The sequence below is a fragment of the Perca flavescens genome, chromosome 15 (assembly GCF_004354835.1).
Source record: "Perca flavescens isolate YP-PL-M2 chromosome 15, PFLA_1.0, whole genome shotgun sequence".
NCBI lineage: Eukaryota > Metazoa > Chordata > Actinopteri > Perciformes > Percidae > Perca > Perca flavescens.
In genome coordinates, this window is record NC_041345.1 from 20,686,541 (window position 1) to 20,712,030 (window position 25,490).

The following is a 25,490-nucleotide window of genomic DNA, read 5'->3' on the forward strand; positions in this document are numbered from 1 at the left end:
TTCAGCTACTTTTCAATTTGATTCAAAATACTCTATGCATACCTCAAGGGTAGGTTAAGGCTCATTAAAGAACTGGTATAGTTCTTCTGGCCACACATGGTGATTTTATTTGCCCAGAAGCCTTCTGCTGCCACCCCTTTTGCAATGGAGATAAATGGAAATTATTTTTTGGTCTTCAAAGCACTGAACATGTAATATTTAACAAATTGCAATAGCAATGTGCCCTTGCAGAAATTACGCCCTGGTAAATGAGGCTAATCTACAGACCTTGCTGTCAACAGTTTTTTTTCTGGAAGTATTCTCTACCAAACATAAAAAAAAACAACAATTACCAACAGTAAGGCCTGTGGTTTGTGGTGGCGGCAGTGAGGCTAATAGCTTGATACGTGATAAGTAAATAGTGAAGTTATATTTCTTCATAATATGGCTGAACTTTTAATGTGACTTTTGCCAGTTTCAACACAAATCTTCCTGACTTTATAATTTTGCTGTAGTTGCAACAACATCACATTTTCTCACTTCTTACATGATGCCAGTTCTCTAGTATCACTCTTCATAGTGTATGCTAAAGTGATATTATGTAGCACCAGAGCCAATGATCTATCAGGGACGCATTGATGGTTTTGGCATCAGTGTTCTCACTTAATGGGTAAGGTGACCAATCTGCCAAAAACTTGATTTGTGCACTTTTATGTCCCTACATTCACATTGCCATTTTTCTCTCCCTATATCTCTTCCAGGGAAAGTGAGAGGGGTGGGTGTCGCTCAGTAATACATGGGCACGTCAGTCTGGTCCCTGTGATCCAGACCAAGGCACCCTGCAGAGTCCCTCACGTTCCTTTATTGCCGCTGGCCCCTCAGTTTCCTCTGCCTCCTCTTTCTCAGTTCACACCTTGCAAAAGGTGGACGGGCCAACCCTCTACTTACCCGGGCGCCGTCCAATAGGCAAGGGCGGCGAGGGCTGCGCTGTCATTGGCTGACTGCTGGTGAGAGTGCGATGCGGATTGGAGGATGTCGGGGGACTGGGATGAAGACCTGTGTAAGAAGGCGCTGGTGTTGGTGGAGGAGCTGTGCTTCAACTCCCCGAGAGGTTACAGCCAGAGTGAACGCTGCCAGGAGTTCAGCTACCTGCTGAGAGGTCGCAACAGACAGGTGGACACAGGTAACTGACACACCAAGAGCTTCTCATGAATCTATTTTACAACGTCTGCATTTGTCAAGACTCACTCCTTGAGTATAAAGGAAGATTTTCTCCTGTTTGCTCTCAGAGGATTCAACAATTTATAACAAGACTAAGGTTGCATTCAATAACCACCTACCTTCCTAGCAGTACTTATTGATTTGACCAAAATGTAGCATAAAGTATGCAGTCTGCAAACAAAAATCCCCGGATGTCGTACTGATTAGGAAATAATCTAAAGTATGCATCGGACCAAACTACCTTGCCTACTGTGTCCTACAATGTGAAGCATAAGATTGTCATTGCCAGTGACTACTTATGTTACTGTTGTGCACCTGACAATTAAAGAACTTTGAACCTTGAACAATGCAAAGTGCTGGAACGCCCGTGAACCGGAACCAGAAACCAACTGAGTCTGGCCTGGCATTCTGCAAAATAAATAAATTCAACGGTTTCATTCTGCATACTACAGACAAATGCAGTATGCATTATGCAGTATGCTGTATGAAGTACATACTTGGTGTGTTCACATGCTTACATTTTCTAATTAGCAGAAAGCACAAACTACAGCAAAACCTAATGGGATTGTCTTTAGTTTTGCAGGTATTTGATCATAAACCAAAGTATTGGACAAATTAAAATTTTGTCTGACGATGGTGCTAGCTGAAAAGTCTGGGAACCACCAGAGTGATTACATTTCAACCAGAGGGAGACATGAATGTCCGTACAAAAATTGATGGCAAACCATCTAATAGACAGACCAACATTGCCATCCCTAGAGCCGCGCCACACAGTGAAATTTGCTTCACCCTGCCTTAAAGCAATACTTCAACCAAAAGGTACCCCTGTAGTATCAAACGAAAGGTGGTTTGTACAAATTGGTAGTTTCCTCCTTCATACAGAATAGAGGCTGTGGTCAGCTTGATTAATACTAGTTAAAATGTACTCCAATCATAACCTTTTACAACAGACACCTTTCAAGCCTACACGGCTCTTTGATACTGAAAAGATTTTGGGAATTGCTTTGAGGAACTGATCACCCTCTCAAAAGGAATTCTGTTAATATGGGCTCCATTGAAGATTTTTAGTATCCCATTATGGTCTAAATCAGGCTTCTACACCCTGACAAGAACAAAAAAAGAACTTCAAATATGGCTCCAAATATTATTTTAAAATCTTCAGTAGAATCATTTCATTATTGCCTCGGCAGTCACGGACACATACAGCAACAAATGACAAATGCTAAGATAGAGATTGTTAAGATAGAGATTGCTAAGATAGAGATTGTTAGAGGTAGTGTGCACTCAGAACAACAAACCATGAAATATTCATCTGCTAGACTGAAATGGCTATGGTACATGTCCATCATGTCCATCCCATTTCTTTTACGAGACCCAGAAAAGTCTCGGTAGAATTCTGTGATTGTTATCTCAGAGCTGGATTGAATATATATATATATATTTATATATATATATATATATATATATATATATATATATATATATATATATATATATATATATATAATATATATATATATATATAATATATATATATATATATATATATAGATATATTCTTTATTTTACAAAACAAAATAGGGGCATAATGCTGCATCGTGGAGTGTATTGTGAGCAGAGCATTGTGTGTGGGTTCTCATTGAAGCATTAGGAAGTGCAATGCGCTGTTATGCAGATTAGCGCGGATATCTGTGGCTCAGTGTAGATTAGCCTGGATTGGCTGCATGTTGCCTCTGGAGATTTGGATGGCTCTGTGAAGAAATGTCACACCATGGTTTTAGGCGTTGGCCTCCCTCGCTTACCAGCTGTGATTTTGTGGTGTTTGCTGACAGAAGTCTCCAAAGCCTCCGAGGACGTCGACCGCCGAAAGCTGTCAGCGAATGGCTTGTGTAAGCAACGGAGATGTTTTTGATGTGGAGCAATGTACAACTCCCAGTGGGCTTGCATCAGTCGCTGATTGACAGGGAGTCTCAGTCTCTCTTCACGGTGCACTTCAGAGGCCTCCTACCCACCCACCTACCGTCCGCTGACTGGCGTTTTATGCTTTGTGGATTAGCGATAGATCTTTGGCAGGATCAGTGCTCATGAAGGTACAGCGACTGTCCTAAAGAGAGACAAATGGAGCAGAGTGGTTTGGCCCCCGACGGTCCCTGTGCACGTTTGATCACAGCCGTCTTATCAGCGCACCCTGATCTGCCAACCGCACACAACCTACTCCTCTGCCTCCTCGCTTTGTTTTTCCCTCTCCAGATCAATACATTAACCTTTTTCATCCTTAAACCCCTCCCCTTTTAATGTTTTGCTCTAAATCATTGTCAAGTTGTTTCCCTCCATCGCTCTGCTCTTTCTCTTTCTCCCTACCATTGCCTCTTTGGTTTCTACTCTTTCACACATGGCATGGTTGTTGCATCGACTTTATCAACCCTCCTCACTTCCTCCCCCTCCTCCTCTGAGAAAACGAAAGGGGGAATAAACCCAGTCAGCTTATATGTCTGTTTCAACATGTGCAGCAATCTGTTTTCAACCCTCTCCTTGTCTTTCCGGCCCTGTTGGCCATTCTGTGCTTTGGATCGTTTTCCCTTTCACTCCATTCCCCTTCATCATTACTGTCCTTTCTTGATGTCTTCTACCTCATCCTACGTTCCTTGGCCTCGTTTCCTTTCCCCTCGCTTCATCACTTTGCCCTCCTCCGGTCTCCTGATCTCTATCGTCACATACTCTCTTGCCTTGCTCTCTCTTCCCTTTTTCTCCCCCTTGCCATCCCTTGTTTGTCACTTCCTACCCCGTCTCATTCACCACCACAACCGATCGATGTCCACTCGCCCATCCCCCACCTCCGCGGCCCCCCCAATCATATCTTTTGAACAAGTGCTGATTAATGACATACACAGACTGATGAATAATTCACCAAAGAGAGAGCGAGGAAGGAGAGGCGAGGGGGGACAGATACATATAGGTAGGGGTGACGAGCAAAGAGACAGTCGCTGAAGAGAGGAACACAGTCATAGCGTGCAGAGGCAGACAGCATGGAAAAATAAATGATAGAGAGCAATAAGGGGTGTTTGACGGGATTATATAGAGGAGAGATTGAAAGACAAAGAGAGGGAGGGCGGGTGCAGACAGAAAGCGAACCACATTCCAGAAGATGTACCCCAGGGCTGGAGGATTGGCTGCTGTTGTCTTGTTTTCACTCAGTTTTGTTGTCAGCCTGTTACAGATACAATTTCATTCTTTTTTGTGTGATTTAACAGTGTTTATGTCTTTGTCATGCCCATTAAGACATTAAGAGTAAATTGAAGGAAAAGGGGGTTAAAGGAATACGCCACTGTTTGTTGAAATAGGGCTTATCACGGTCTACCCTGGCTGTAGATAGGTGGGCCAACGCATTTTTTTGTCTCAGTGCAAGTAATTAGGTTGTTTTTTTGTCTTTTGTTGGCTCACTTTTACTCACAACATTCTAACCGGCAACATAGGATTCATAGGATTCACTACGCTAAGCTAACTAGCGGTGGCGCTGCCGGTAAAACAACGCATGCACAAAAAATGCGTTGGCCCACCTATCTACAGCTAGGGGAGACCGTGATAAGCCCTATTTCAACAAACGGTGGCGTATTCCTTAAACCCCCTTTTCCTTCAATTTACTCTTAATGTCTTAATGGGCATGACAAAGACATAAACACTGTTAAATCACACAAAAGAGAATGAAATTGTATCTGTAACAGGCTGACAACAAAACTGAGTGAAAACAAGACAACAGCAGCCAATCCTCCAGCCCTGGGGTACATCTTCTGGAATGTGGTTCGCTTTCTGTCTCCACCCGCCCTCCCTCTCTTTGTCTTTCAATCTCTCCTCTATATAATCCTGTCAAACACCCCTTATTGCTCTCTATCATTTATTTTTCCATTTTTCCATGGGTTAACAGACGTGTTCTGATGTGTTACATAATAGTATTTAACCACAAAAGTTCAAAACTTTTTTTTGTTTGTTATTTTTTTTCAAAAATTACGTTTTTTTAAACAGGACCAAAATAACTATTTTGAACCATGTTTGAACTGCTGTAGTGTATGTTGTGTTTTAATCACATGCTAATCAAGCACATGTCCCTAGAGTAGAAGAATTTAGGTTTCAAATGAAGCCTCATACGTGCATTTTGGCCTTGCAGTTCTTCTGTTATAAGCTTTTCCCTTTGGGAACGAGAAATAGGCAAAAATCAGGCAAAAGAGGTGGATGTTAACAGGTTAAAGAAAAGGAGGCATTTTTTATGGATCTGGTTCAGGAAACATTTTCCTCTGATGGTAATTCATTGCTGTTCTACACAAAGGTGATGATTGGCCTGCACGCAAGCAGGAAGATGTTAATTGGTGGCCCTTATCTAGACAAAGCCCAAGATGGCGAGAGGCAAAAATTCCAGTAAGACGCTGCAAGGTGGGGAAGCGTACTTGGTTTGCAAAATCTGCACACTGTATCGTAATGAGTCTTCTCAGTCTACTTACAACCTATGAATATTCATGTTCAGGGCTCTTGGCCTATAGTTCATTTTGGGCTCTGATTGGTCCTTTTGTCAAGACATAAATCAGACCCAAAACATGCTATTTATAAAGAAACTTCAAACGGCACAGGATCATTATAAATATTCATTGTATATTTAGTCTATTTATTTATAAATATTCATGGAATATTTATAGAGTATTTTAATAATAATTTATGAATACATGAATGTACGTATGATAGGCTCCGACATGTGCAGTTGTGCACTTCAAAACCATAAACAGAACTACAAAAGTTCCCTACTGTAGCTCTGGAGCTGATGTCGACTCTCTTTCATTTCTGCTCTCTTTAACAGCGGCTGTTGCTGGAACCGTCCGGCAATCTGGTGCTGAAACTGCGCTTTTCTTTTATTCTATACACTTTTTCATTTGAATGAGTCATACTCCACCCTCCCCAACACACATACTGTATCCTTCACCGCCCCATATTCAAACCCCCAATCCCATCCTTCCCTCAACCCAATCCTTGAGCCGTCACAGACTAAAAAAGATGTGAAATGCAGGATGACATTGACATTGCATCACTGTGGGTGTTGGTGTTTTTTTTTTTTATTGTTAATATCCACTCTGCCAACTTTTGCCCCCATTTTAAGCTCAGGATTCAAATGTGGAATATAAGCTTCAGGGGATGGTTGCATCAATTTAGGCCTACAGCGGGTTCCTTCTCCTGCTCTGTGATTTGGGATTTTTTAGATGTTGTTGTGATGCTGTTAATGATGTGTGTGTGTGTGTGTGTGTGTGTGTGTGTGTGTGTGTGTGTGAAGGAGGTGTATGGATTGTTGATCATGCAGTGGCTAACTCCCGATATGTTAGGCATAGATACCAGATGTGTGCTAGCAGCATGGCTCTATACATGGCAATGTAGGCCTGTCTCTCTGTTCACTTTGGTCCAGAGTCAGAAATCTAAATAACGTTTGGATGGATTGTAATGAAAGTTTTTACAGGCATCCATTATCCCCTTGACAATGAATCCTACTGACTTTGGTGATCCCCTGACTTATTCCTCTAGGACCACCATGAGGTTCACATTTGTGGTTTTGAGTGAAATGTCTCAACAACTATTGGATGGGTTGCCATTCATGTCCCCCTCAGGATGCACTAATAACGTTGGTGATCCCCTTACTTTACATCTAGCACCATCATCAGGTCAAACTTTTTATTTGATATTCTGGTTGATGACCTAAACTACTGGCGTTCAGACTCAGTTGGAGTTTGTGTTTAGTGCTAATTAGCAGGTGTTAGCATGCTATCAAACTACACTGGTGAAGATGGTAAACATGCTAAATATCATCATGTTAGCATTTTTGGTGTGAGCATATTAGCAAGCTGATGTTAGCATTTAGCACTGCTGTGCCTACATATATCTTACAGAGCTGCTAGCGTGACTTGTTAAAACTACATTCTTTTCATACATCTTTAAAGGAGACTTCTTTCGTTCTCTGTAAATACATACGCTATAATGACCAAGTAATGGATGCTTTCTCTTTGTTGAATCTTCTGTTTATCTATCTCCTTATTTTCTTCTTACTCCCTTCCATGTCTTCCTCTGGTCCTCTGTAGAGATCTCTGTCAGCCTGCTATCGGTCATTGTGACATTCTGCGGCATCGTCCTCCTCTCTGTCTCCCTCTTCGTCTCCTGGAAGCTCTGCTGGCTGCCATGGAGGGACAAGGAGGGCGGAGGCCTGAGCCTGACATCGGGGTTGCTGCCCGGAAGCGCCGGTGTCGGAAGCCTTGGAGGCACCGGGGGCTCGTCACTCTTACCCCCCTTGCTGCAGAGGAAGGAGGGCCACTCCTCGTCCTCGCTCTACCCCTCTCTGGGCCAGCAGGGCCAGCACCACCCCCATTTCTCTGACCTAGTAGGGCTGGAGAGGGGGGAGGTCGGATGTGTGGTTGGAGGTCCACAGGAGACCCAGGAGCCCTCCTACTTGGATATGGACTCCTACCCCAACAATGCTGGTGAGAGTGGGAGCAAGCTCACAGACACTCTTAATCCCAGTCTGACTGTAAGAGTAATGTAATGCCCCAGTCAATAACTTCTCATTTTAATACACTCCCTGGGTACAGAATTTAATACATTTACATACAGTAAAAATAATGAATCTGTGCTGCAACAGTGTGATGAATGCTGACCATTATTGAATATGCAATATAAATGGCTTTTCTTTCAATAGTGCTACATTCAAGGAATATTACTTTTTCATGTTACTGGCCTAGTCTGTTATTATATTTGGAAAGAGGTAGTCTGTGACTTTTGTTACAACTGTTTTATTATTATTATTATTATTATTATTATTATTATTATTCATTTGTTTATTTCTAAGCAGCATACTGTGCAGAGACATATAATTGCCTTTTAAGATTTCCATTGCTAACATGTTAACACACAGTTGTTCCAGACATTATTATCATGCCATCGGAGTCCTGTTTCTGGCCACCTGGGGAATATAACTACTATATTTGCTCCTCTTTTAGCTCTGTTTGGCTTCTTCAAACCCCTGAGAAAATCTTACTCTTTAGCTACTAAATGTGTAACTTTCTTAACCAATTTTTTTAAAGCTTGTTTGCAGAAAACAGCCACCTGAAATCACTGAACACAAAGTTCATGTAAGCATTGAAACTGAACCAAACAGAAAATGTGCCATGAAACAAAAACAATGAGCTCAAAAGTTTGCTAGAGCTGCCGATTGGCTCATAATTCTGTGTAGGTTTGTTACTACAAGCAACCCTTTTAAACTACCACAGTCTTTTGATTTAATCTCCAAAATAAATAAATATGCAACAAGTAGGTAGAAACGATTATTGATCAATTTGATGATTGACAGAAAATTAATTGGCAACTATTTTGATAATCAAATTCATTTTTAACTTGTTTTCTGACATTTTATAGACCAAACAAGTAAAATGAAATAAGCGTTAGTTGCAGCCTTAACACAAAAAACACATAAAGCTATTGATTGACTCAGCTTTAAAAGAACTTTCCCAGAAAGCATGTGATAGTAAGGTGGTTGGATTCGGCCAGTTAAGCTCGACAGGATAAATAATAAGCCATTAGAACAAAAAGCAGTTTTCACAATAAGATATAGACTGTTATAAACTGATATGACAGAGATGTTTAGGACCTAGTTTGATGAAACATCTCAGGTAACAGCTATGGGTTTTCACTCTGCTATTATATTTATTCTGGCTGTCAACATTGGTGCAGGTTGTTAATCATGATTCACAGTCAAATGTTGCTCTCTGGCTTTATTGCAGTTGCATGTGCCTCCTTTCATATCCATGTTATGAATTTCATGTTCTGCTATTGTAAACATGTCTGATCATTCCTTCCCTTCACTCTGCTATTAAATCACTCTCTGTCGAATCAATGTAATACAATCAACGTAATCAATGATGCTGACCCTGCATTACAACAAAACAGACATTGCTCTGGGCCGCTCTAATGACCAAGGCCACTATAGCACTGACAAAAGAGACATGTGAGTCATCGAAGATTGTTTTTTCCACTTTCTCACTCTGTTAGGAACTCTGAAGCTGAGTCAGACGTCTCCAGATGTCCCCAACTCAGAGGTTGGAGCCCAGCCCGTGAAAGACCTGCCCAACGCTCATTCCCAGCAGCAGGTCACCTCCCGGTCAGTACTGAGTGTATGAGTGTACCGGGCGTGTCTGTGGGTTTATAAGAGTGTGTACATTTTGTGAATTTTTCAAGTGCGGTAGTTTTTGTTGTATGTTTCTGTTTTTAAACTCAGAGATGCAGCGGTGAATAAAACAGTAGTGAACCTTAACCTCCAGGGAGTGATCATTAAAGGGAAATCAATTAAAAAAAAACACATGATTGAAAATTAGGAAAATGTTCTTTTTGTGAGCAAGACCATACTGGTTGTACGATGCTGGCTTTAATCTTGCTCAGCTCTAATGAAGGCTTTTAAAGTTTGTAAATCATCCTGGACTTTGTGTGAACCTCTTCATATTAGTTTAATTTTGAAAAAAATCTATTTGTTTTAAAACTGGTGTTGATATTATATATAACCAAAGCACAGCTGCATTTAATTCTACAAAAACAGAAAAAAAAACCCTACTATTTTTTAACAAACACCAATTTGTGTTTTTTGGGTGTGTGGTTTGTACTCCGGAAGCACCATCATCACACAATCTTGATTTGATAAGACTTTCTATGATGCATGCATGTGTAAAATAGGTGTGTAAACCCTTATGCAAATAAAAACAGTGTATAAACTCAATTTAGGTGGTTTACCCGCCACTGCATCTCTGATTAAGCTGCTGAATCACACTGTTGTGTGTGCTGCACTCTCCACTTAATATTCACCCTCTGAGCTCTAATGTGTCCGTTTAGGCCCAAGCCCATGACTCACCAGCTCTCCAGTCCTGATTTCCACGGCGAGGAGAAGGAGCAGGTGACTAGCATTGGGCAGATCAAACCGGAGCTCTATAGGCCCAAGGGCGACCAGGGCGAAGGCAAACAGGGCGACAACTGCGGCAAGATCAGCTTCCTCCTGCGCTACGCCTTTAAGTAAGTCAAAGAGCTTACATCAAAACAACCTGCTCACTCACACCTGTCAGTGTCCTCTTATGTAAAACGTGTAGCCTCTGAACATTAATAAATCATTGCCACGATAATTTTAAGATCTAAAGTTAAACCGTAACATCACCACCAGGTTGAAGATGCTGCCTCTGTGGGGAGACCCATTGACTTGCTGTCACCTTTTGCTTTGATCAAAATAGTGCAAAACACAAACCTTTTCTATGGTTCTTCCTGTAACTATGACTGGATTTCATGGCAATCCAGTCATAGTTGTTGAGATATTTCAGTCTGGACCAAAGTGGTGGGCTGGCTGACCGACATTGCCACTACCGCAGCAAAAAGCAATAGATAAATAAATAAATACATAAATTCTGAATTATGTGGATGCTTGGGATAGCTGTGCACAGCTTGGAGAATTGGATTCTTAAAAATGAGACTAAACATTGTTTGTTGAATCCAACACTGAGTGGAACTACCAGCACCTGCAGTTTTGCTTGTCTCTGGTGAACGTTGATGCGTCTGTTTTTGCATCACTTTGATCATTGGGTGTGCTTTTGTTCAAACACTAAGTCAGAGGGCTGCGAACAGACGCCGGTTTGCTGAATTTCTTCATGGCACAGAACAGAGAGAGGGTGCTTCTTGGAAAAATATATTTTAGTGTGTTTATCCTCTTCAAAAAGAAAACCTCCAACACAAGTAGAAAAATTGAGTTTTGGATGGGAACAACATAACATACAATACCACTAGCATGAGATGTGAGGGGCTACTAGTTGTTGTCTTGACTGTGGTCTCTTTTGTTTATGGTAATCATACTGAAACATGAATGTTTAAAAAGCAGCAGCGGTGTCTTTTATGTACTGTGTGGCACAGATTTCTGTAGTTACTTTCATTTAGCTCCTTTGACGATTTTCCGTTGAATATTCTCTGCTGGATAATTTGGGTCTAAGTACGTAATTGGTGGGTGCCATGCTGTGAGGACTGGGTGATGGGAGAGTGTGTATATGAATGTGTGGGTGTGTGTGTATTGTAAGTCAGGGTGGCTGTGGGTTGTGGGGATGAGTGTGCAGCTCACTTGCTCGGCCTGTCTGTGGCTCAGCTGGCTGTCCCCCATTTCTGCCTGCCCCGGCATGTCGAAACATTACAACAGGCGAAAGTGCTGATGGTCAGAAAAGAAAGGGAGTGAGAGGCCGTTACAGTCATGAATTATATATGGCGAGCCACTTTAAACAGCAGCCCATGTCAACACATAATAACACCAGACTGTGTTATAGCTGGAGTTACAGATACAGAGAAATGGCATGGGAGTTAGACGGACAGGAAGGTTAATGATGAAAACTATTCATGTGTCCCTTATTCCCATTTATAAAGTCACGAGATAATTTATGTCGTGCTGTAGTTGCCTGCCATTACACTGGAGGGAAATTGTTTTCATGAGAGGAGTAGAAGAGAGTGGTGGACTGAGGAGTAAAGAAGAAAGGTTAGAGATGTAGTGTGGGCATGTCTGTATATGTACATGTGGAGGTGTTAGCACTGGGACTGTGATAAGATTGGTATGTTAATGTGTGAGACCCAGCTGTTTGGAGTGTAACAGTCAGAACAACGGTGTCAATCCTCAGATCTTCATATCCTCAGGGAAAGGCATGTCTATTGACAATCCCATTAAAAGCTGACACATTTCCACTGTGGGAATAACAGCAAGCTTCCGGGCATTGTCTGCCAGGAATAAGGCCGTGAATTTCCCTCCGTGCTCCAGCAGTAATAGGTATATTCTCTGCAGTATGCCTCGTGGATTGTTTAAAAACCTTGGTTTGGGTTCACGCTCATGTCTTGTTCTGTAGTAGGACACGTGAGTGCAGGAAAATCTTCAACCGTGTCCTTGTAACAAACAACAAAAGCAGGAAAATTCATGAGGGGTGTTTTTTTGTACACAAGCTTCATGTCGTTTTCAATTATTTTACATCTCTATTTTTTCCTCTACTTGCCATGAACCACACTGGCTAATCACATTGACTGCAGAGTCTCTACCACCAGCATGTCTCAAAATCATACCGGATTATAGATCGTTAGATACATATTTGAATTGGTCAGGTTTTCTTGTTAAAATATGAATCTGGCTGAGCTAGAATTTCCATCCAGCAATTTCCCACTGTATATCATCTCCCTGATTTGATGTGATTGCAGAGTGGTCATGTTTATCCGACTGCATTAATTGGATGTGATTCAGAGGTAAACACGTGTCCGGATTGGCCATGGTTATATTGTCAACAAGCGTATCTTATTTGTGATTGGTACACATGGAACTAAGACGCTGTCGGGGTCACTGTGGCGTTTACCCTACACATCATTCCTCAGCCCCAAAGTTCACGCTGCTCTCCTAAAGCTGCTAATGAAGTGCTGACACACTGGTTAACACGGGGAGACACAATCTAACAAGGTCTGATTAAAGGCCTCTGAGCCATCTTCATCTTCATCTGGTAATTAAATACATAATAAACGGTGCGTGAGAAGCAGCCATGACTCTGCATGGAGTATTTGAATGTAAAGATGTATGTATTATGTCTGCTCACGTGTGTTTATGCTTGCATGTGTGTGTGCGTGACAAAGAAAGACTCCTGCTACACTGCTTACATGTGCAATTTTGACTGAGTATATGAGTATATGAGTTTGTAAATATGATGACCAATAATGCTATTTTTAGAGCAAAGCTGCTGAACATTCAAATGTATTTATCTACAGGCCTATTGGCTATCTTTAAGCCAAATATCCCAGAAAACACAGCGCAAGTGTACAATGTAATATTCTTTTCTTTTTTGGCATTCTATTCAGTGAAATAACACTTACCAGACAGTTGGCAGAAATCTGCAACAATTTTGATTAATTGTTTGAATCATTTATTAAGCAAACAGCCAAAAAAAAGCTGCTTCTCCCAGCTTCTCACATTGGAATATTTGCTGCTAATCTGATTATTTTTGGGTTTTGGATTGTAACACAATACAGTGGAAGTTTTCACCTTGAACTCAAGAAATCTGTGATTGGCATTTTTTATTATTCACTTTTAAGGACCAAATGATAAATCAAGAAAATAATCAGAAGATGAATGAAATTAATTAGTAGTTGCAGCCATACATTACTAACATAACTGAAATCATAAGTCTATTTTACTGCACTGTTTACACTGAATTATACAGCATCCATTCAGCAACTTTTAGCAGCATCAATCAAACATGAATTACTTAGATTTATAGTTGTCTAATAAAAAAGACCTCTCCACCAATTTTGGAGTGGTAGCCACATTCAAATCTTTACTTTAGATTCTAAATCTTTTTGTTACAGCTGGATTACAGACTTTTGCCTTCAAATGAATAAGAATAAGAAGCTAATAAAACACATATTATTTATACTGTACTATAATGAAATCAAATAAAAATTAGAAAAATAAGACACATCCATTATAATCATTTTATGTTAAGGGCTTTCTTAGACCAGTGATTCCCAACTTGCTTTGGCTGTGACCCTGTGATATATAGGTTGCTGATTATTTCATTTGAATATTTCTTGTAGTATTTAACAAAGAAACCATTCCCCAAAATAAACATAATATTGTGTAGTAGTATTTTGTCTGTATCAATTTCTATCCTAGTAATCATCTGGTGACCCCTTAGATTCTCTCTCCCAGTTTGGGAACCAGTACTTTAAACATTCAGTGCAATACTGGTTAAAATATACAGGAAATATAGAATCAATCAAACAAATGTGTTCAAACGTTGATGAAACTGATAGTGGAAGGTTTAGTGAAGGATCAAGGTTTAGGTTTTTAGTGTGGATCTTGTATGTATCTCTTATGCATTAACAACTCTGTGCATGTGGCCTAAAGTGAGTGTCGAATAAAGGCTGCTGTGTTAAGGATTATTAATGAGCTCAGCTTTGGCCTCTCTCACTGGCTGTACTGTACATCTGTGCTTACTGTGCTTACATTTAACATTGCTGATAGTGCAACATGATATAGCTGCAGGGATGAAACCTCCCACACCATTATAAGTGTACAAAGCTTGCACAGGTGTGTGTGTTTGTGTGTGTGTGTGTGCGTGTGTGTGTGTGTGTGTGTGTGTGTGTGTGTGGGGGGGGGTGATCCTGTCTGGGTCTCAGTTTATTTGTGTGAATTTGTGCAAACCTGGCCTTTATGCCTTTTTTTATGAGCAGTCTAATGGAGTTTGCTGAATGTGTGTCTCAGTACGGAGCAGTTGGTGGTGAAGATCCTGAAAGCTTTGGACCTGCCAGCGAAGGATGCCAACGGCTTCTCTGACCCGTACGTGAAGATCTACCTACTGCCAGACAGGAAGAAGAAATACCAGACTAAGGTAACTCCCACTTTCACTACACTCACCTGTATCCTCAGTGGAAACAAACGACCAAAAAAAACCTCAACATTTAAAAATCATCAGGTCTGACTTGCTATTTTCTCTCTGCCTGTTTCCTGCTGCTCTGATGACCCAGCCTCCCCATGGGGAATCATTACAGTTTCACTAATGTAATCTAATCTAATCTGGGGCATAATTTATTCAACATAATGTGCCTCAGACTATTATGCACCGCTACTCAACTCCTGTGTGTTATTCTGGTATTTGAGGACAGTATAGTCAATATTTGAGTACATTTCGGGACGTTCTGTACCAGAAAATGTACCCTCTCAAAATATCCTCCTCTCTTCTAATTTATTCTCTGTGGAGGAGCTCAAGATGTATGAGGTCAGTAGCCCCACAGATGTGAGTTGTAGTTCTAAGTTTGAGCTTAAATATCACCAGTACTTGTCCACCAGGAAAGTGTGACAATGAAGCTGTACCAGTTTGAAATGTCTCCCCTTTGGTTTCCCCCTTTGTGTGACTGTCTCCTGTATATCACAAAAGCCCCTTCAGCCATTGAAATGAGTGAATGCTTCAGTCATTTGCATAATACTGCTCCTCTTTTGTTTAGAGTTTAGATGATTGTTTCATTTTAATCACATCCCCATTAACATGTCATTTTTACACCACTCATATTTTGCCATGCTTTTATCCCTTTCAACTAATTTCAAAAGAGAAACAGACATCACCTATAGTAGATGTTGGAGCTTTTGTGTTCCTGGTTTCTAAAGGCACAGCGTCTCCATCTCCAACAGCTGCATGTTAAATCCAGAGCTAACAAGTAATCATCAAGTGCTAATAAGCTGGAGTGACAGACCCACTCATGCAGCGACAAAAGTTGGATTTGGAAAATCGAGTGTGTGTCTTTAATTATCACCAGCTTTACTGCATGACAGCATTTATATCAAATGCTTTCATAGCAAATAAATCCCACCACTGAATCAACAAATTGTTGTGTTGGTGATTGAATGAGATTGAAGACAAATTTAAATGTCGTGTTGATGAGCAGGAAATTACAGCCGCATGCTTTACATCTGATTCAAAAGGATCCATTTTATTTGACCTATTACTGGGGTGACAGATGGAAAAGGCTGCAAACACAACATACGGTTAAAATAGAGGCAAACTGAAAAGCAGTTACCAATAGGAAATGTGTTAGAACATTTAAAAGAAAGATATCTGTACGTTGTACAGAATTTTGAGTTTTAAATTTAGTTTTAGGTCTTTATTTAATTTCAGCAGGTTCATTTGATTCTTTTGAGGAAGAAATTCACTTTTCTCCCTCTGGCTGAGGAACAAGGTCAGTGTAGTACAGGTTAATTATGTTGCCCAAGGTCTTTTCCGCACTTCTGGCAAAACAAACCCTTCTGGGACATTCTGTGTCCTGATATGTCTTGTCTTTGTTTTATTTCATGACATTTACATGCAATAATGTCTGTTTTGCTTTACAATATGATTCATCCAGGCAGTTAAGCTAAGCTTTTATATCCACATCAAGTCTCTGGTAGCTCTTCTGTGACAGAAAAATAAATACAAATAATCCTAAAAAAATTTCCAGTTTCCAATTTGTTTTGAAAGAAGAACTCAGTGGTTGGCAGGAGCAGAAAACAGGAAGAACAAAAAAAAAACACTTGCCGAACCTAAACTCCTCAAATCTAAGGAAAAAGATTTAGTACAACACCACAGCAATGTGAGCTCAGTGCCAAAGATGTTACCAAAAGAAGACAAAAAGAAAATGAGGATCTTGTCAATCACTGCTTTCGGAGAAAAGGAGTTTTTGTGTGCCACTTATATAAGTCAAGTTTTTAAGTATGAGACTTTTGCAGTAATGGTTACGGATAAAAGCCACAAGACAAAAGCTGGCAGGTCGTTTGACAGCACTTACTGTGTTTTTGAAGATTCCAGAATCCTCAGTGACTCCTCATTGAAGATATCAAGTTGCACCTTGTGAAACATTTAAAAATGTACTTTACTGGGCAGCAGATGGAACATATATTTTACATATAGTTGGAATTTCATGCCAGCAAAATACAAAAATCTTTGAGGATTCTGGACGCATCTTCAAAACAGCATTAAGTGTTGTCAGACAACCAGCTGGGTTTTTCGAAACCTCTCTTGAATTTGTCTTTGAGGAAACCTCAACTCATGTCTTTGACTGGAATACTATCATCATTGCAAAAGTCTCAAACGTAAAAATGATGGTTAAATGAAAGGCAGAAAAAATAGGGGCTAGCCCAGAAAATGAATGCTTTAGATTAGTGGTTCTCAAGCTTTTTTACATCAAGGACCCCTAAACTGACACAAATTAGACCACAAACTCCCATCTCATTAGACTTGGTCCCAGGGTCCCCTGATAGAAATTTTGCTTTTAGATGTTTTATTAAAGAAGGTGGATGAAACTCATGAGCAAGTCATACAATCTGTCATTGTGTTACTTATGGATGAAATTATAGTGAAAATAAATTATTCCCCTTTTTTGTTGGGGACCTCCTGGAACCCAATCAGGGACCCCTGGGGGTCCCTAGACCCCACTTTGAGAACCACTGCTTTAGATCACAGCTCACAGATTACTATGTAATTATTGAGTATATAGCAATAAAATAGGCAAATATGTAAGTATAAGTGAAGAAGACAAGATGTCTGGGGATTACAGGGTAACAAGGCAGGAAAAATGAGGAACACTTTGTAACAGTGTTGATATTTCAATTACATGTATAGTTTCATTTATTTTAAAATTATGACTTTAACAAATACTTTTAGAATTTTGAATTATTATGATTGTTATTCATTTTAGTGTACATTATTTTTGTTGCTGTACTGTGGCGAGTTATTAATACATAACAACTTAAATGTTATTTTCTTTATGTTTTGCCAACTGTTGAAAAGCATTCAGTATTAATTTCAGTTTAGGTAATAACCATCACTTTTAATATCTTACAATCAGGACAAAGCATTGGAAATGTGAATAAGAGCACCCCTTATTACACTGAGTCTGGGGTATGTGGGCTATAAAGGAAGTAGTCCCTTATTAACCCTCTTTTACTTTTATAGTGGTGTTAAAGGGTAAAATAATGTTGTTTGTGCCCCCATTATTCTTTGTACTAATTCCCTTGTACCTACCCATCAGTACCCCATACTGTAATTTATAGGCTATATTTAAAGTGTTACTATAAATTCTAACTGTCTGTCTGTCTCTCTCTCTCAGGTCCACAGAAAGACCTTAAACCCAGTGTTCAATGAGACGTTTCAGTTCGGCGTGCCGCTGAATGAGCTACATTCCAGGAAGCTGCATTTCTCTGTGTACGACTTCGACCGCTTCTCCAGACACGACCTGATAGGCCAGGTAGTGGTGGACAACCTGCTGGACTTCAGCGAGGGCAGCGGGGACAAACCCGTCTGGAGGGACATTGTGGAGGGCACCGCGGTAAGGATGAAGCTCTGCTGCAGAAATAACACAAAACAATCACATTCATTTGGAAGAGATGCCCACGGTAAATTAGACTAGATGGAATTTGAATGAGCCTTGTGGCGATATCGGGCCGTAGCAGCTGCAAGTTATGGGCCTGGGCTGTGGTGAGTGGGATAGAAGCAGGAATGAAGCTTATCAAACATGACACAAGTGACAGTTTTAATTCAAGTAGAAATTCAAGTATTCATGATATGAAAATTAATCTGAATTCCAGCTTGGAGGAAAGAAAATATGAATGAAAAATAAAGATACAAATGTTCAAAAATAGCATTGCAGTATGAAGCCAAACTAAATATGAACACGAGTACACAATATAAAACAAGAAATATGTGGATATGCTGTTGTTGACAGAATAATTTGCCTGTATTCACATTAACAGCTGACATGGGGCGTACATGCATACACACGTCTCAGATTCATATTGCAAATAATAGAAAGATAATCATATTCAATTTACAGATGTATAGTATAGGTAAACAATGTGCAGGTTTAGTGTCCTACAGTTTGTTCACCTCATACTATCATTGCAACGGTGACTCTTCGGATGCAAAGAAAGGCCACAATAATTAGAATCTCATAAGCAACTAAATGAACGACTTTTAAATTTACCCACTACGTTATACTGTATGTTCAAATTGAATGTGTTATTATTAAAATAATATTTTTGTAGGTTTCACAATCTTACAAAATTTCTAGTTTCTTTTTTTGGATCAAGTCAAGTCAAAATATGAGGTTGCTCATATTAGATTAATGCAATTTAGACTAGAGCTGCAGATAAATCCATTAATCAATTAGTTGTCAACTATTCAATTAATCAACAACTATTTTGATATTCAATAAATTGGTTTGAGTAATTTAAAAGAAAGAAAAGTCAAAATTCTCTTATTCTAGCTTCATAAATGTCAATATTTTCTATCCTCTATGACAGTAAACTGAATATATTTGAGTTGTGGACAAACTTCAGTGGGGCTTTGGGAAACACTGATCCACATGTTTCACCATTTTCTGACATTTTTTAGACCAAACAACTAATCGATTAATAGAGAAATTGATCGACAATGAAAATAATCCCTAGTAAAAGCCCCACTGTATTTCAGACACCAAAATTCAAAATAAAACATGTAGGCAACTGAGGATAATCAATTGAGCCTTAATAGAATCAATTGCACCTCTGTCCTGTGAGATGATTATGATTATAATGATTATGTTCTGCCCGGCACAAAAAATCTGGAGTTAAAACACATTCTCAAGTTTAAGTATCTTGTGGTGGTTCATTTTATAGTTTCTTACAGGATTCAAATGATTACAGTCTTTCTTTGCTTTTATATGACTCAAAGAAGCATGTGCCTTATTGTCTGTTGCCTGAGGGTCATATACTGTATAGAGAGGAGTATGGAGGACAGAAATAGCGCAGACTGGAAATTGTCTGCAGTATAGATTCATTCAAAGTCTGGTAATATAAAATCACAGCTCGGGAGAGTCCAGATAGATTACTGGAAAGGCACCGCTGGCCACATCCAAACTTTTCAGCACGCAGCGTCCAAGTAGATTTATATGAAATATTCATAAAAGCCTATTAGCAAATTAGACAGAGCAAAGTCTTAGATTTTTTGGCATGGGTATTTCATTTATTAAATAAGTTTAAAGCATCAGCCTCTCAGCATATTTTATTTTATGTTTCACCCGGGGAAGTATTGATTAGTGAGGCACTAAGGAGTCATCATGCCACAGTGTGACCTGAATACCACCGGTGTCATTACTGCGGTGCCACTGAGACCACAGACAGCGAGAAGATCAGTAGATGGGGGGGGGGGTAGATATAAAAAGCCTGAAGAATCGTCACCTCTACTTAACACTTTCCTTACTTGGGGACATTGACACATTGGCATATGATTCATTTACAGTGACAGCCCTTCCCCTCTGCCTAAACACTCTGCCTATCCGCATTAGGACGCCTGCTGTCATCCGCCGTCAGTCACAGATGTAGCTCTTTTCTGGCCATAGACAATCACAGCAAACCGAAGGATATCTGTCAGTTAGTGTTTTTCCTATCTGGCTCTGTTTCTGATACTATGTGTGTGATCATGGCGTCCCTGTTTCCTTTCTGATCACTGTCTGTGTGTGTGTGGTGACCTACAGGAAAAGGCTGATCTCGGGGAGCTTAATTTCTCGCTGTGTTACCTGCCCACTGCAGGCAGGCTCACTGCTACAGTCATCAAGGCCACCAACCTCAAAGCCATGGACCTGACTGGCTTCTCAGGTAAAGGATTAACACACACACACACACACACACACACACACACACACACACACACACACACACACACACACACACACACACACACACACACACACACACACACACATCATCCTGCTGCCGGACCTCCAGCCAGCAGTCTGACTGGAAACTCATTAAAAGGAAAAATATGACACAGAACAGCTTTTTTTTCCTCACCATCAGCAGTCTAAATGGACCAGAATGCTCTACATCTGCAAGATACAGCTTGTTGCATTTTGACTGAAGAATTAGTGATGGGCAAAATGAACGAACAAATCTTTTTGAAAGACTCTTTATAGTGTCCGCTATGTACCGGGTCAGCCTGTCGAACGTACCTAATGCTTATGAATCCCTTTCATACTGCACACACACTCGCTGTTATCGTAGGGTACTGCTCACAGGTGCAGTCGCTTAAAACACATGAAGTGGGACCACCAATGAATAAGCGGGAATCATTGTCTCAAACGAGGGTGTCAATGTATGACTCGAGTCGAGACAGACTGGACAAGATCAAAAGAACCGCTCTCTCGAACTGTCTGCTACTTCACCCTCAAAAACACATTTCTGTAACATCGTCTTGAGCTTACATAGCCTACCTACATACAAGTGGGATGCTGAATTAATGCATTAAAATTAATATTTTATCTTTCTAATGTAAACTTATACATGAGGACTGGTAATGCATTGAAAAGTAGCACTAGCTGTCGAGAAACTGACGCCATATTTTGCAAAAAGTATAAAAACTTGAAAGGTTCGATACATTCGTGTGTATCAACTCGAAGGAACAGATTCTGTGAAAAGAATCGGTTTGCCCATCACAATGAGGAATACCACCCCTCTTTTGCTGTAAAACGTTTGTTTTTACTTTAATTATCATTACAGTTTACTCCTCCTGCAGGTAAAACCAATAGGTTTGTGCAAAAAAGAGATTTTTCAAAGCCTAAAAAAAATCACTAACTGAAGTAGAAGTATATGAAGCATGTTAGGGAAGGTCCAAAACAGTAAAAGACAATAAATCTTTGCTAAATACTTCCTGAAGGGACCACAATGGAAATAAGCCCCAGGGCTTTATTGTGTTATCCTGACTTTGTTTTGTTTTTAATGTTTGGTGCATAGCTGTATTGTATTTTATAATGAAATGGGCAAATAAAATCATTCAATCAATGAAGTGCGTTTCTAAATGATTGGAGAATCTGAAGTTAGATGTTTCCTTTAAGGACTAGAGGTGGAGTTTATACATTAAGAATATATTACCTGAAGCAGTAAAGTGTATTATATACAAATACAACAACCAGTAAAAATAAGTTGCATTGTGTTTTATTGTGAGCAAAATCAGCTGCAGGTGTAGCACCAATTACTGTATATCTGCAGAAATAGACAAAACAACAATAGTTTTACCTGTGAGACTGATGTCAAGACATGATTGCTAATGCTAATATTGAATTAACAAAAGCATTATAAAAAAAGGCTTTATGCTTTAGTTATCCTTCACTTAAAGACTTAATTAAAACGGCAATGCCCTCGCAGATTAAATGAGATCTCAGATGATAATGACCACACGGCGTAATTATTGCCACAGTGGTCCCAAGGTGATTGCAGTGCCTTAAAGATGCTTTAAAATGCAGCATACAAATGGAGCCGTGGGTGTGTGTGTTTTCCTTGGCTGCTGTCACTGAGCTGCACATGTTGAATGGATAACTAATGTGATTCAACCTGTGCTGCTTTTCTCCCTTTGTGTTCTTAATCCAGCTTTGCCAAGGTGACTTGATTTTCATGCCTTTTATGCGTTACTGACGCGGATACCTGTGAGCATAATACCTAACAGCGTTTGCAGGAGTCCCCCCTTATCTTTTTCTCTCTGCCTTCTCCCCCTCTTCCTCTGTCTCCCTCTCTTTCTTCCTCTTTCTTCCTCCATTACTTTTCTTCCTTCCTTCTTTTTTCTCTCCCACTACTCCCTTTTCTCTATCTCTCTCTTTTCTTATGCATTCCATCTTCTCTCATCTCTTGTCTTCAGACCCGTACGTGAAGGCCTCTTTGATCTGTGACGGGCGAAGGCTAAAAAAGAGGAAGACTTCCATTAAGAAGAACACACTGAATCCCACGTACAACGAGGCGCTGGTGTTTGACATTCCCAATGAAAATATAGAAAGTGTATCCATCATCATTGCCGTGATGGACTATGACTGGTAAGCAAGCTGAGGCATTATTATATTGTAGGGTACTCGGATGAAGCTGATCATTACTGTGAAGTGTGCTGCTTATTGAATGTGTGTTTGCACATGCAGTGTGATGTTTGCTGTTGCTTTTTGGGTCGTCACATTTTGACGACTCTTCGCGGCTGTGTTGAACACGAAGAGGGGTCCCTCATGAGTCAGCCTCCTGGTGGACGTTCACCTCATGAATAGACATGATTTATGCTAATGTTGAAGGAAGAAGTGGAACCCTGCCAATGCTTGTCTGTCTGACGCTTGCAACAACACTTGGCTGTTTGATGTGTTTGTGTCTATTATGTAGTCTGCCCTCCATTTGGCATTTCCATAGGTGTGTGCTTTTGTATGTTTGTGCTCATGCCTGATCCCCCGCTGACATCAAGCTTTTATGCAGGGTTGTGTGTATTTGTAAGCTGCTATTCTGCTTATACCTCAGCTGCTGCGCTCTTTTTCCAGTACTCAATGTTGATAAATGTTTCTTACAAGCTCTGTCTCCCTCTCTCTCCCTGCTTTATTATATCATCGCTCTCTCCCTTTCTTTACTCCCCTTCCTCTCTTGCTCTTGCTTCCATCCCTTGCTGCATATCAGTATTGGCCATAACGAGGTTATAGGAATGTGTCGCGTGGGCAGCGAAGCTGACGGTCCAGGGAGGGAGCACTGGACGGCCATGCTGGCCAATCCACGCAAACCAATAGAGCACTGGCATCAGCTTGTGGAGGTAATAAGCATATGATCGTGTGTGTGTGTGTGTGTGTGTGTGTGTGTGTGTGTGTGTGTGTGTGTGTGTGTGTGTGTGTGTGTGTGCATTCATGTGTCGTATGATCTCACACCACATATGTAATGTTCAGTTCATTATTAGAAAGAAGTAGTACTGTAGCAGCAGCAGCACTGACACTTGAAGAAGTGCAGTAGTGATAGTAGTATAGAAGTAATGGTTCAGTAAGATAAACGTAGCAATGATACAATAAATATTCAGTTGTTTTACTTAAGAAAAGAAGCAGCACCAATATTAAAAACAAATGAAGTGATTGTAATTTAATTACAAAGTTTAATTACTTTATGTATTGTTGGGTAATTAATCTACTGTATAACAAATTTATATTTTAAAAGCGAATGATCTGATTTGCATGTCAAACATTAATCAAAAGATAAGTAATTGCTAACTATAGCTGTAGTAGAGTTATAAATACAATATTTTCCTCTGAAAAATTGCAGCGTAATATGAAATACTCAAAATTGTACCTAAAGGAATAGTGGTGGGACCCTAGCATAACTGCAACGCTAATGTACAATTTAATGTATGAACTGAATGTATGGAAAGCATTTATTTTTGTCATGAATAATTAACATAAGCAAAAATGTTATTTCCTTGCAGGAAAAAGCAATTGGTACATTTGTGTCGAAGACTGCTACAGCATCCTCCCCTAAGCCGCACATCGTGGTGGACAGTCCTCACTCCGATTAAAACTGTGAGCATTTCCTGGTTTAGATCTGACATGTTGTTTTTTTTATCTTATCAGCATGCTCCCATACTGCTAGGAGTATTTTCTAGGCAACAGTGTATTAGAATGTATATTACTATTCCACACATACAATCAAATACCTCCTTGACTACTGCTTGTAAACAGGACTCGCTGTATTGGAAGTACATCCACGTTACTGTGCAGCAGATGCTCTTAAGTCAGATTTACACAGGAAAACTGGTGGAGTCTTTAAAGGCATGACCTAACTGTGAGTGTGTGATAAAGTGGAGGCTGTGGTGCTGTCAGATGTAGGAGCTCTAAGGCATAAGCATCTTCATAATCTAGATATGTTATGGGTTATGTAATGCATTTTCCCCTCCTCCTTCTAAACTTACAGTACTGCATACTGTTTATATATTCTCTCTCCCCCCCCACCGTCTCTCTCTTATTTAATCTGCCTCTTCTCCCCTATCCCCTCTTTCCTCAGGTCATTACCATCTCTCCAGCTCCAGACTTTCCTTTCTTTCCTCTCATCTGTGAATAATTCTCTCCATCAAAGAAAGAGACGCGGAGACACTGCTAGTGTCCAACTGCTAGTGCTGTCTTGCTCCTGCTAATGAATCCTCCAAGTCCTGTGCTGAAGCCGGGGAAATAACATCCATCACATCCTACACTTTGAGCATCAAACTCCACATTTACAAACACATGCAGACACTAAATGGTACCGTAGGACTGAGTTTGGCTGTAAATTTGTGATCTAGCAAGGGAATGAACACACAACACACACACACACACACACACACACACACACACACACACAAATACACACAGAGTTTGTAGTATGTGCGTAGTTAATGTGTGCATCAGATTAGTGTAGTATTTCATCTACGAGGAGTGTGATGTGACAAACTTTTCTCTCTTGAAAAGAAAAAAAAAAGAAAAAAAAGAAAGCCATCCTAGAATGGTCATTTCAACCAGGACCAAAGGTTCATGCCCTTGTACAGACTATAAAAGAAGAAAATCACTATGTCGATATTTTTCTTTGCAATATTGGTGTACAGTATATGCCGTACTGTATGGGAAAACATCTCACGTAGTACATAGTAGGACAAAACATTTTGGATGCCTTCTCCAGGCTTCGCATCCTCTTGTTTCAGACTTAACTCGCTTATTTTCCCCAGAGGAAAGACGACAAAGCGTCCAGTGGTCTTTATTGATGTCAGAGGAGCAATAAAGGAGGACAGACTAATTGGTTTAAGCATGTTACGCAACCTTGAAATGTGTCCTTTTCCTCATGCTTTTTGTCACCATTCTCATGGTGCTCATCAGTATCAATATTTCTTTGATTATTTTTGCTCTGTTGTTTGTGTGATACAGTACAC

General features: G+C 40.1%; 1 protein-coding gene across 1 annotated transcript; it reads left to right on the forward strand.

The window, feature by feature from the left end:
• The first annotated feature begins 1,011 nt into the window (after positions 1 to 1,011).
• On the forward strand, positions 1,012 to 24,737 carry syt3 (synaptotagmin III). The gene is made up of 11 exons (XM_028600436.1): positions 1,012 to 1,162; positions 7,308 to 7,703; positions 9,268 to 9,376; positions 10,099 to 10,275; positions 14,519 to 14,645; positions 17,893 to 18,111; positions 20,296 to 20,416; positions 22,449 to 22,620; positions 23,234 to 23,363; positions 24,021 to 24,114; positions 24,596 to 24,737. Exons 1-10 carry the CDS (start codon positions 1,012 to 1,014, stop codon positions 24,108 to 24,110), a joined length of 1,692 nt encoding a protein of 563 aa, XP_028456237.1. The 3' UTR covers positions 24,111 to 24,114; positions 24,596 to 24,737.
• Positions 24,738 to 25,490: the final 753 nt, after the last annotated feature.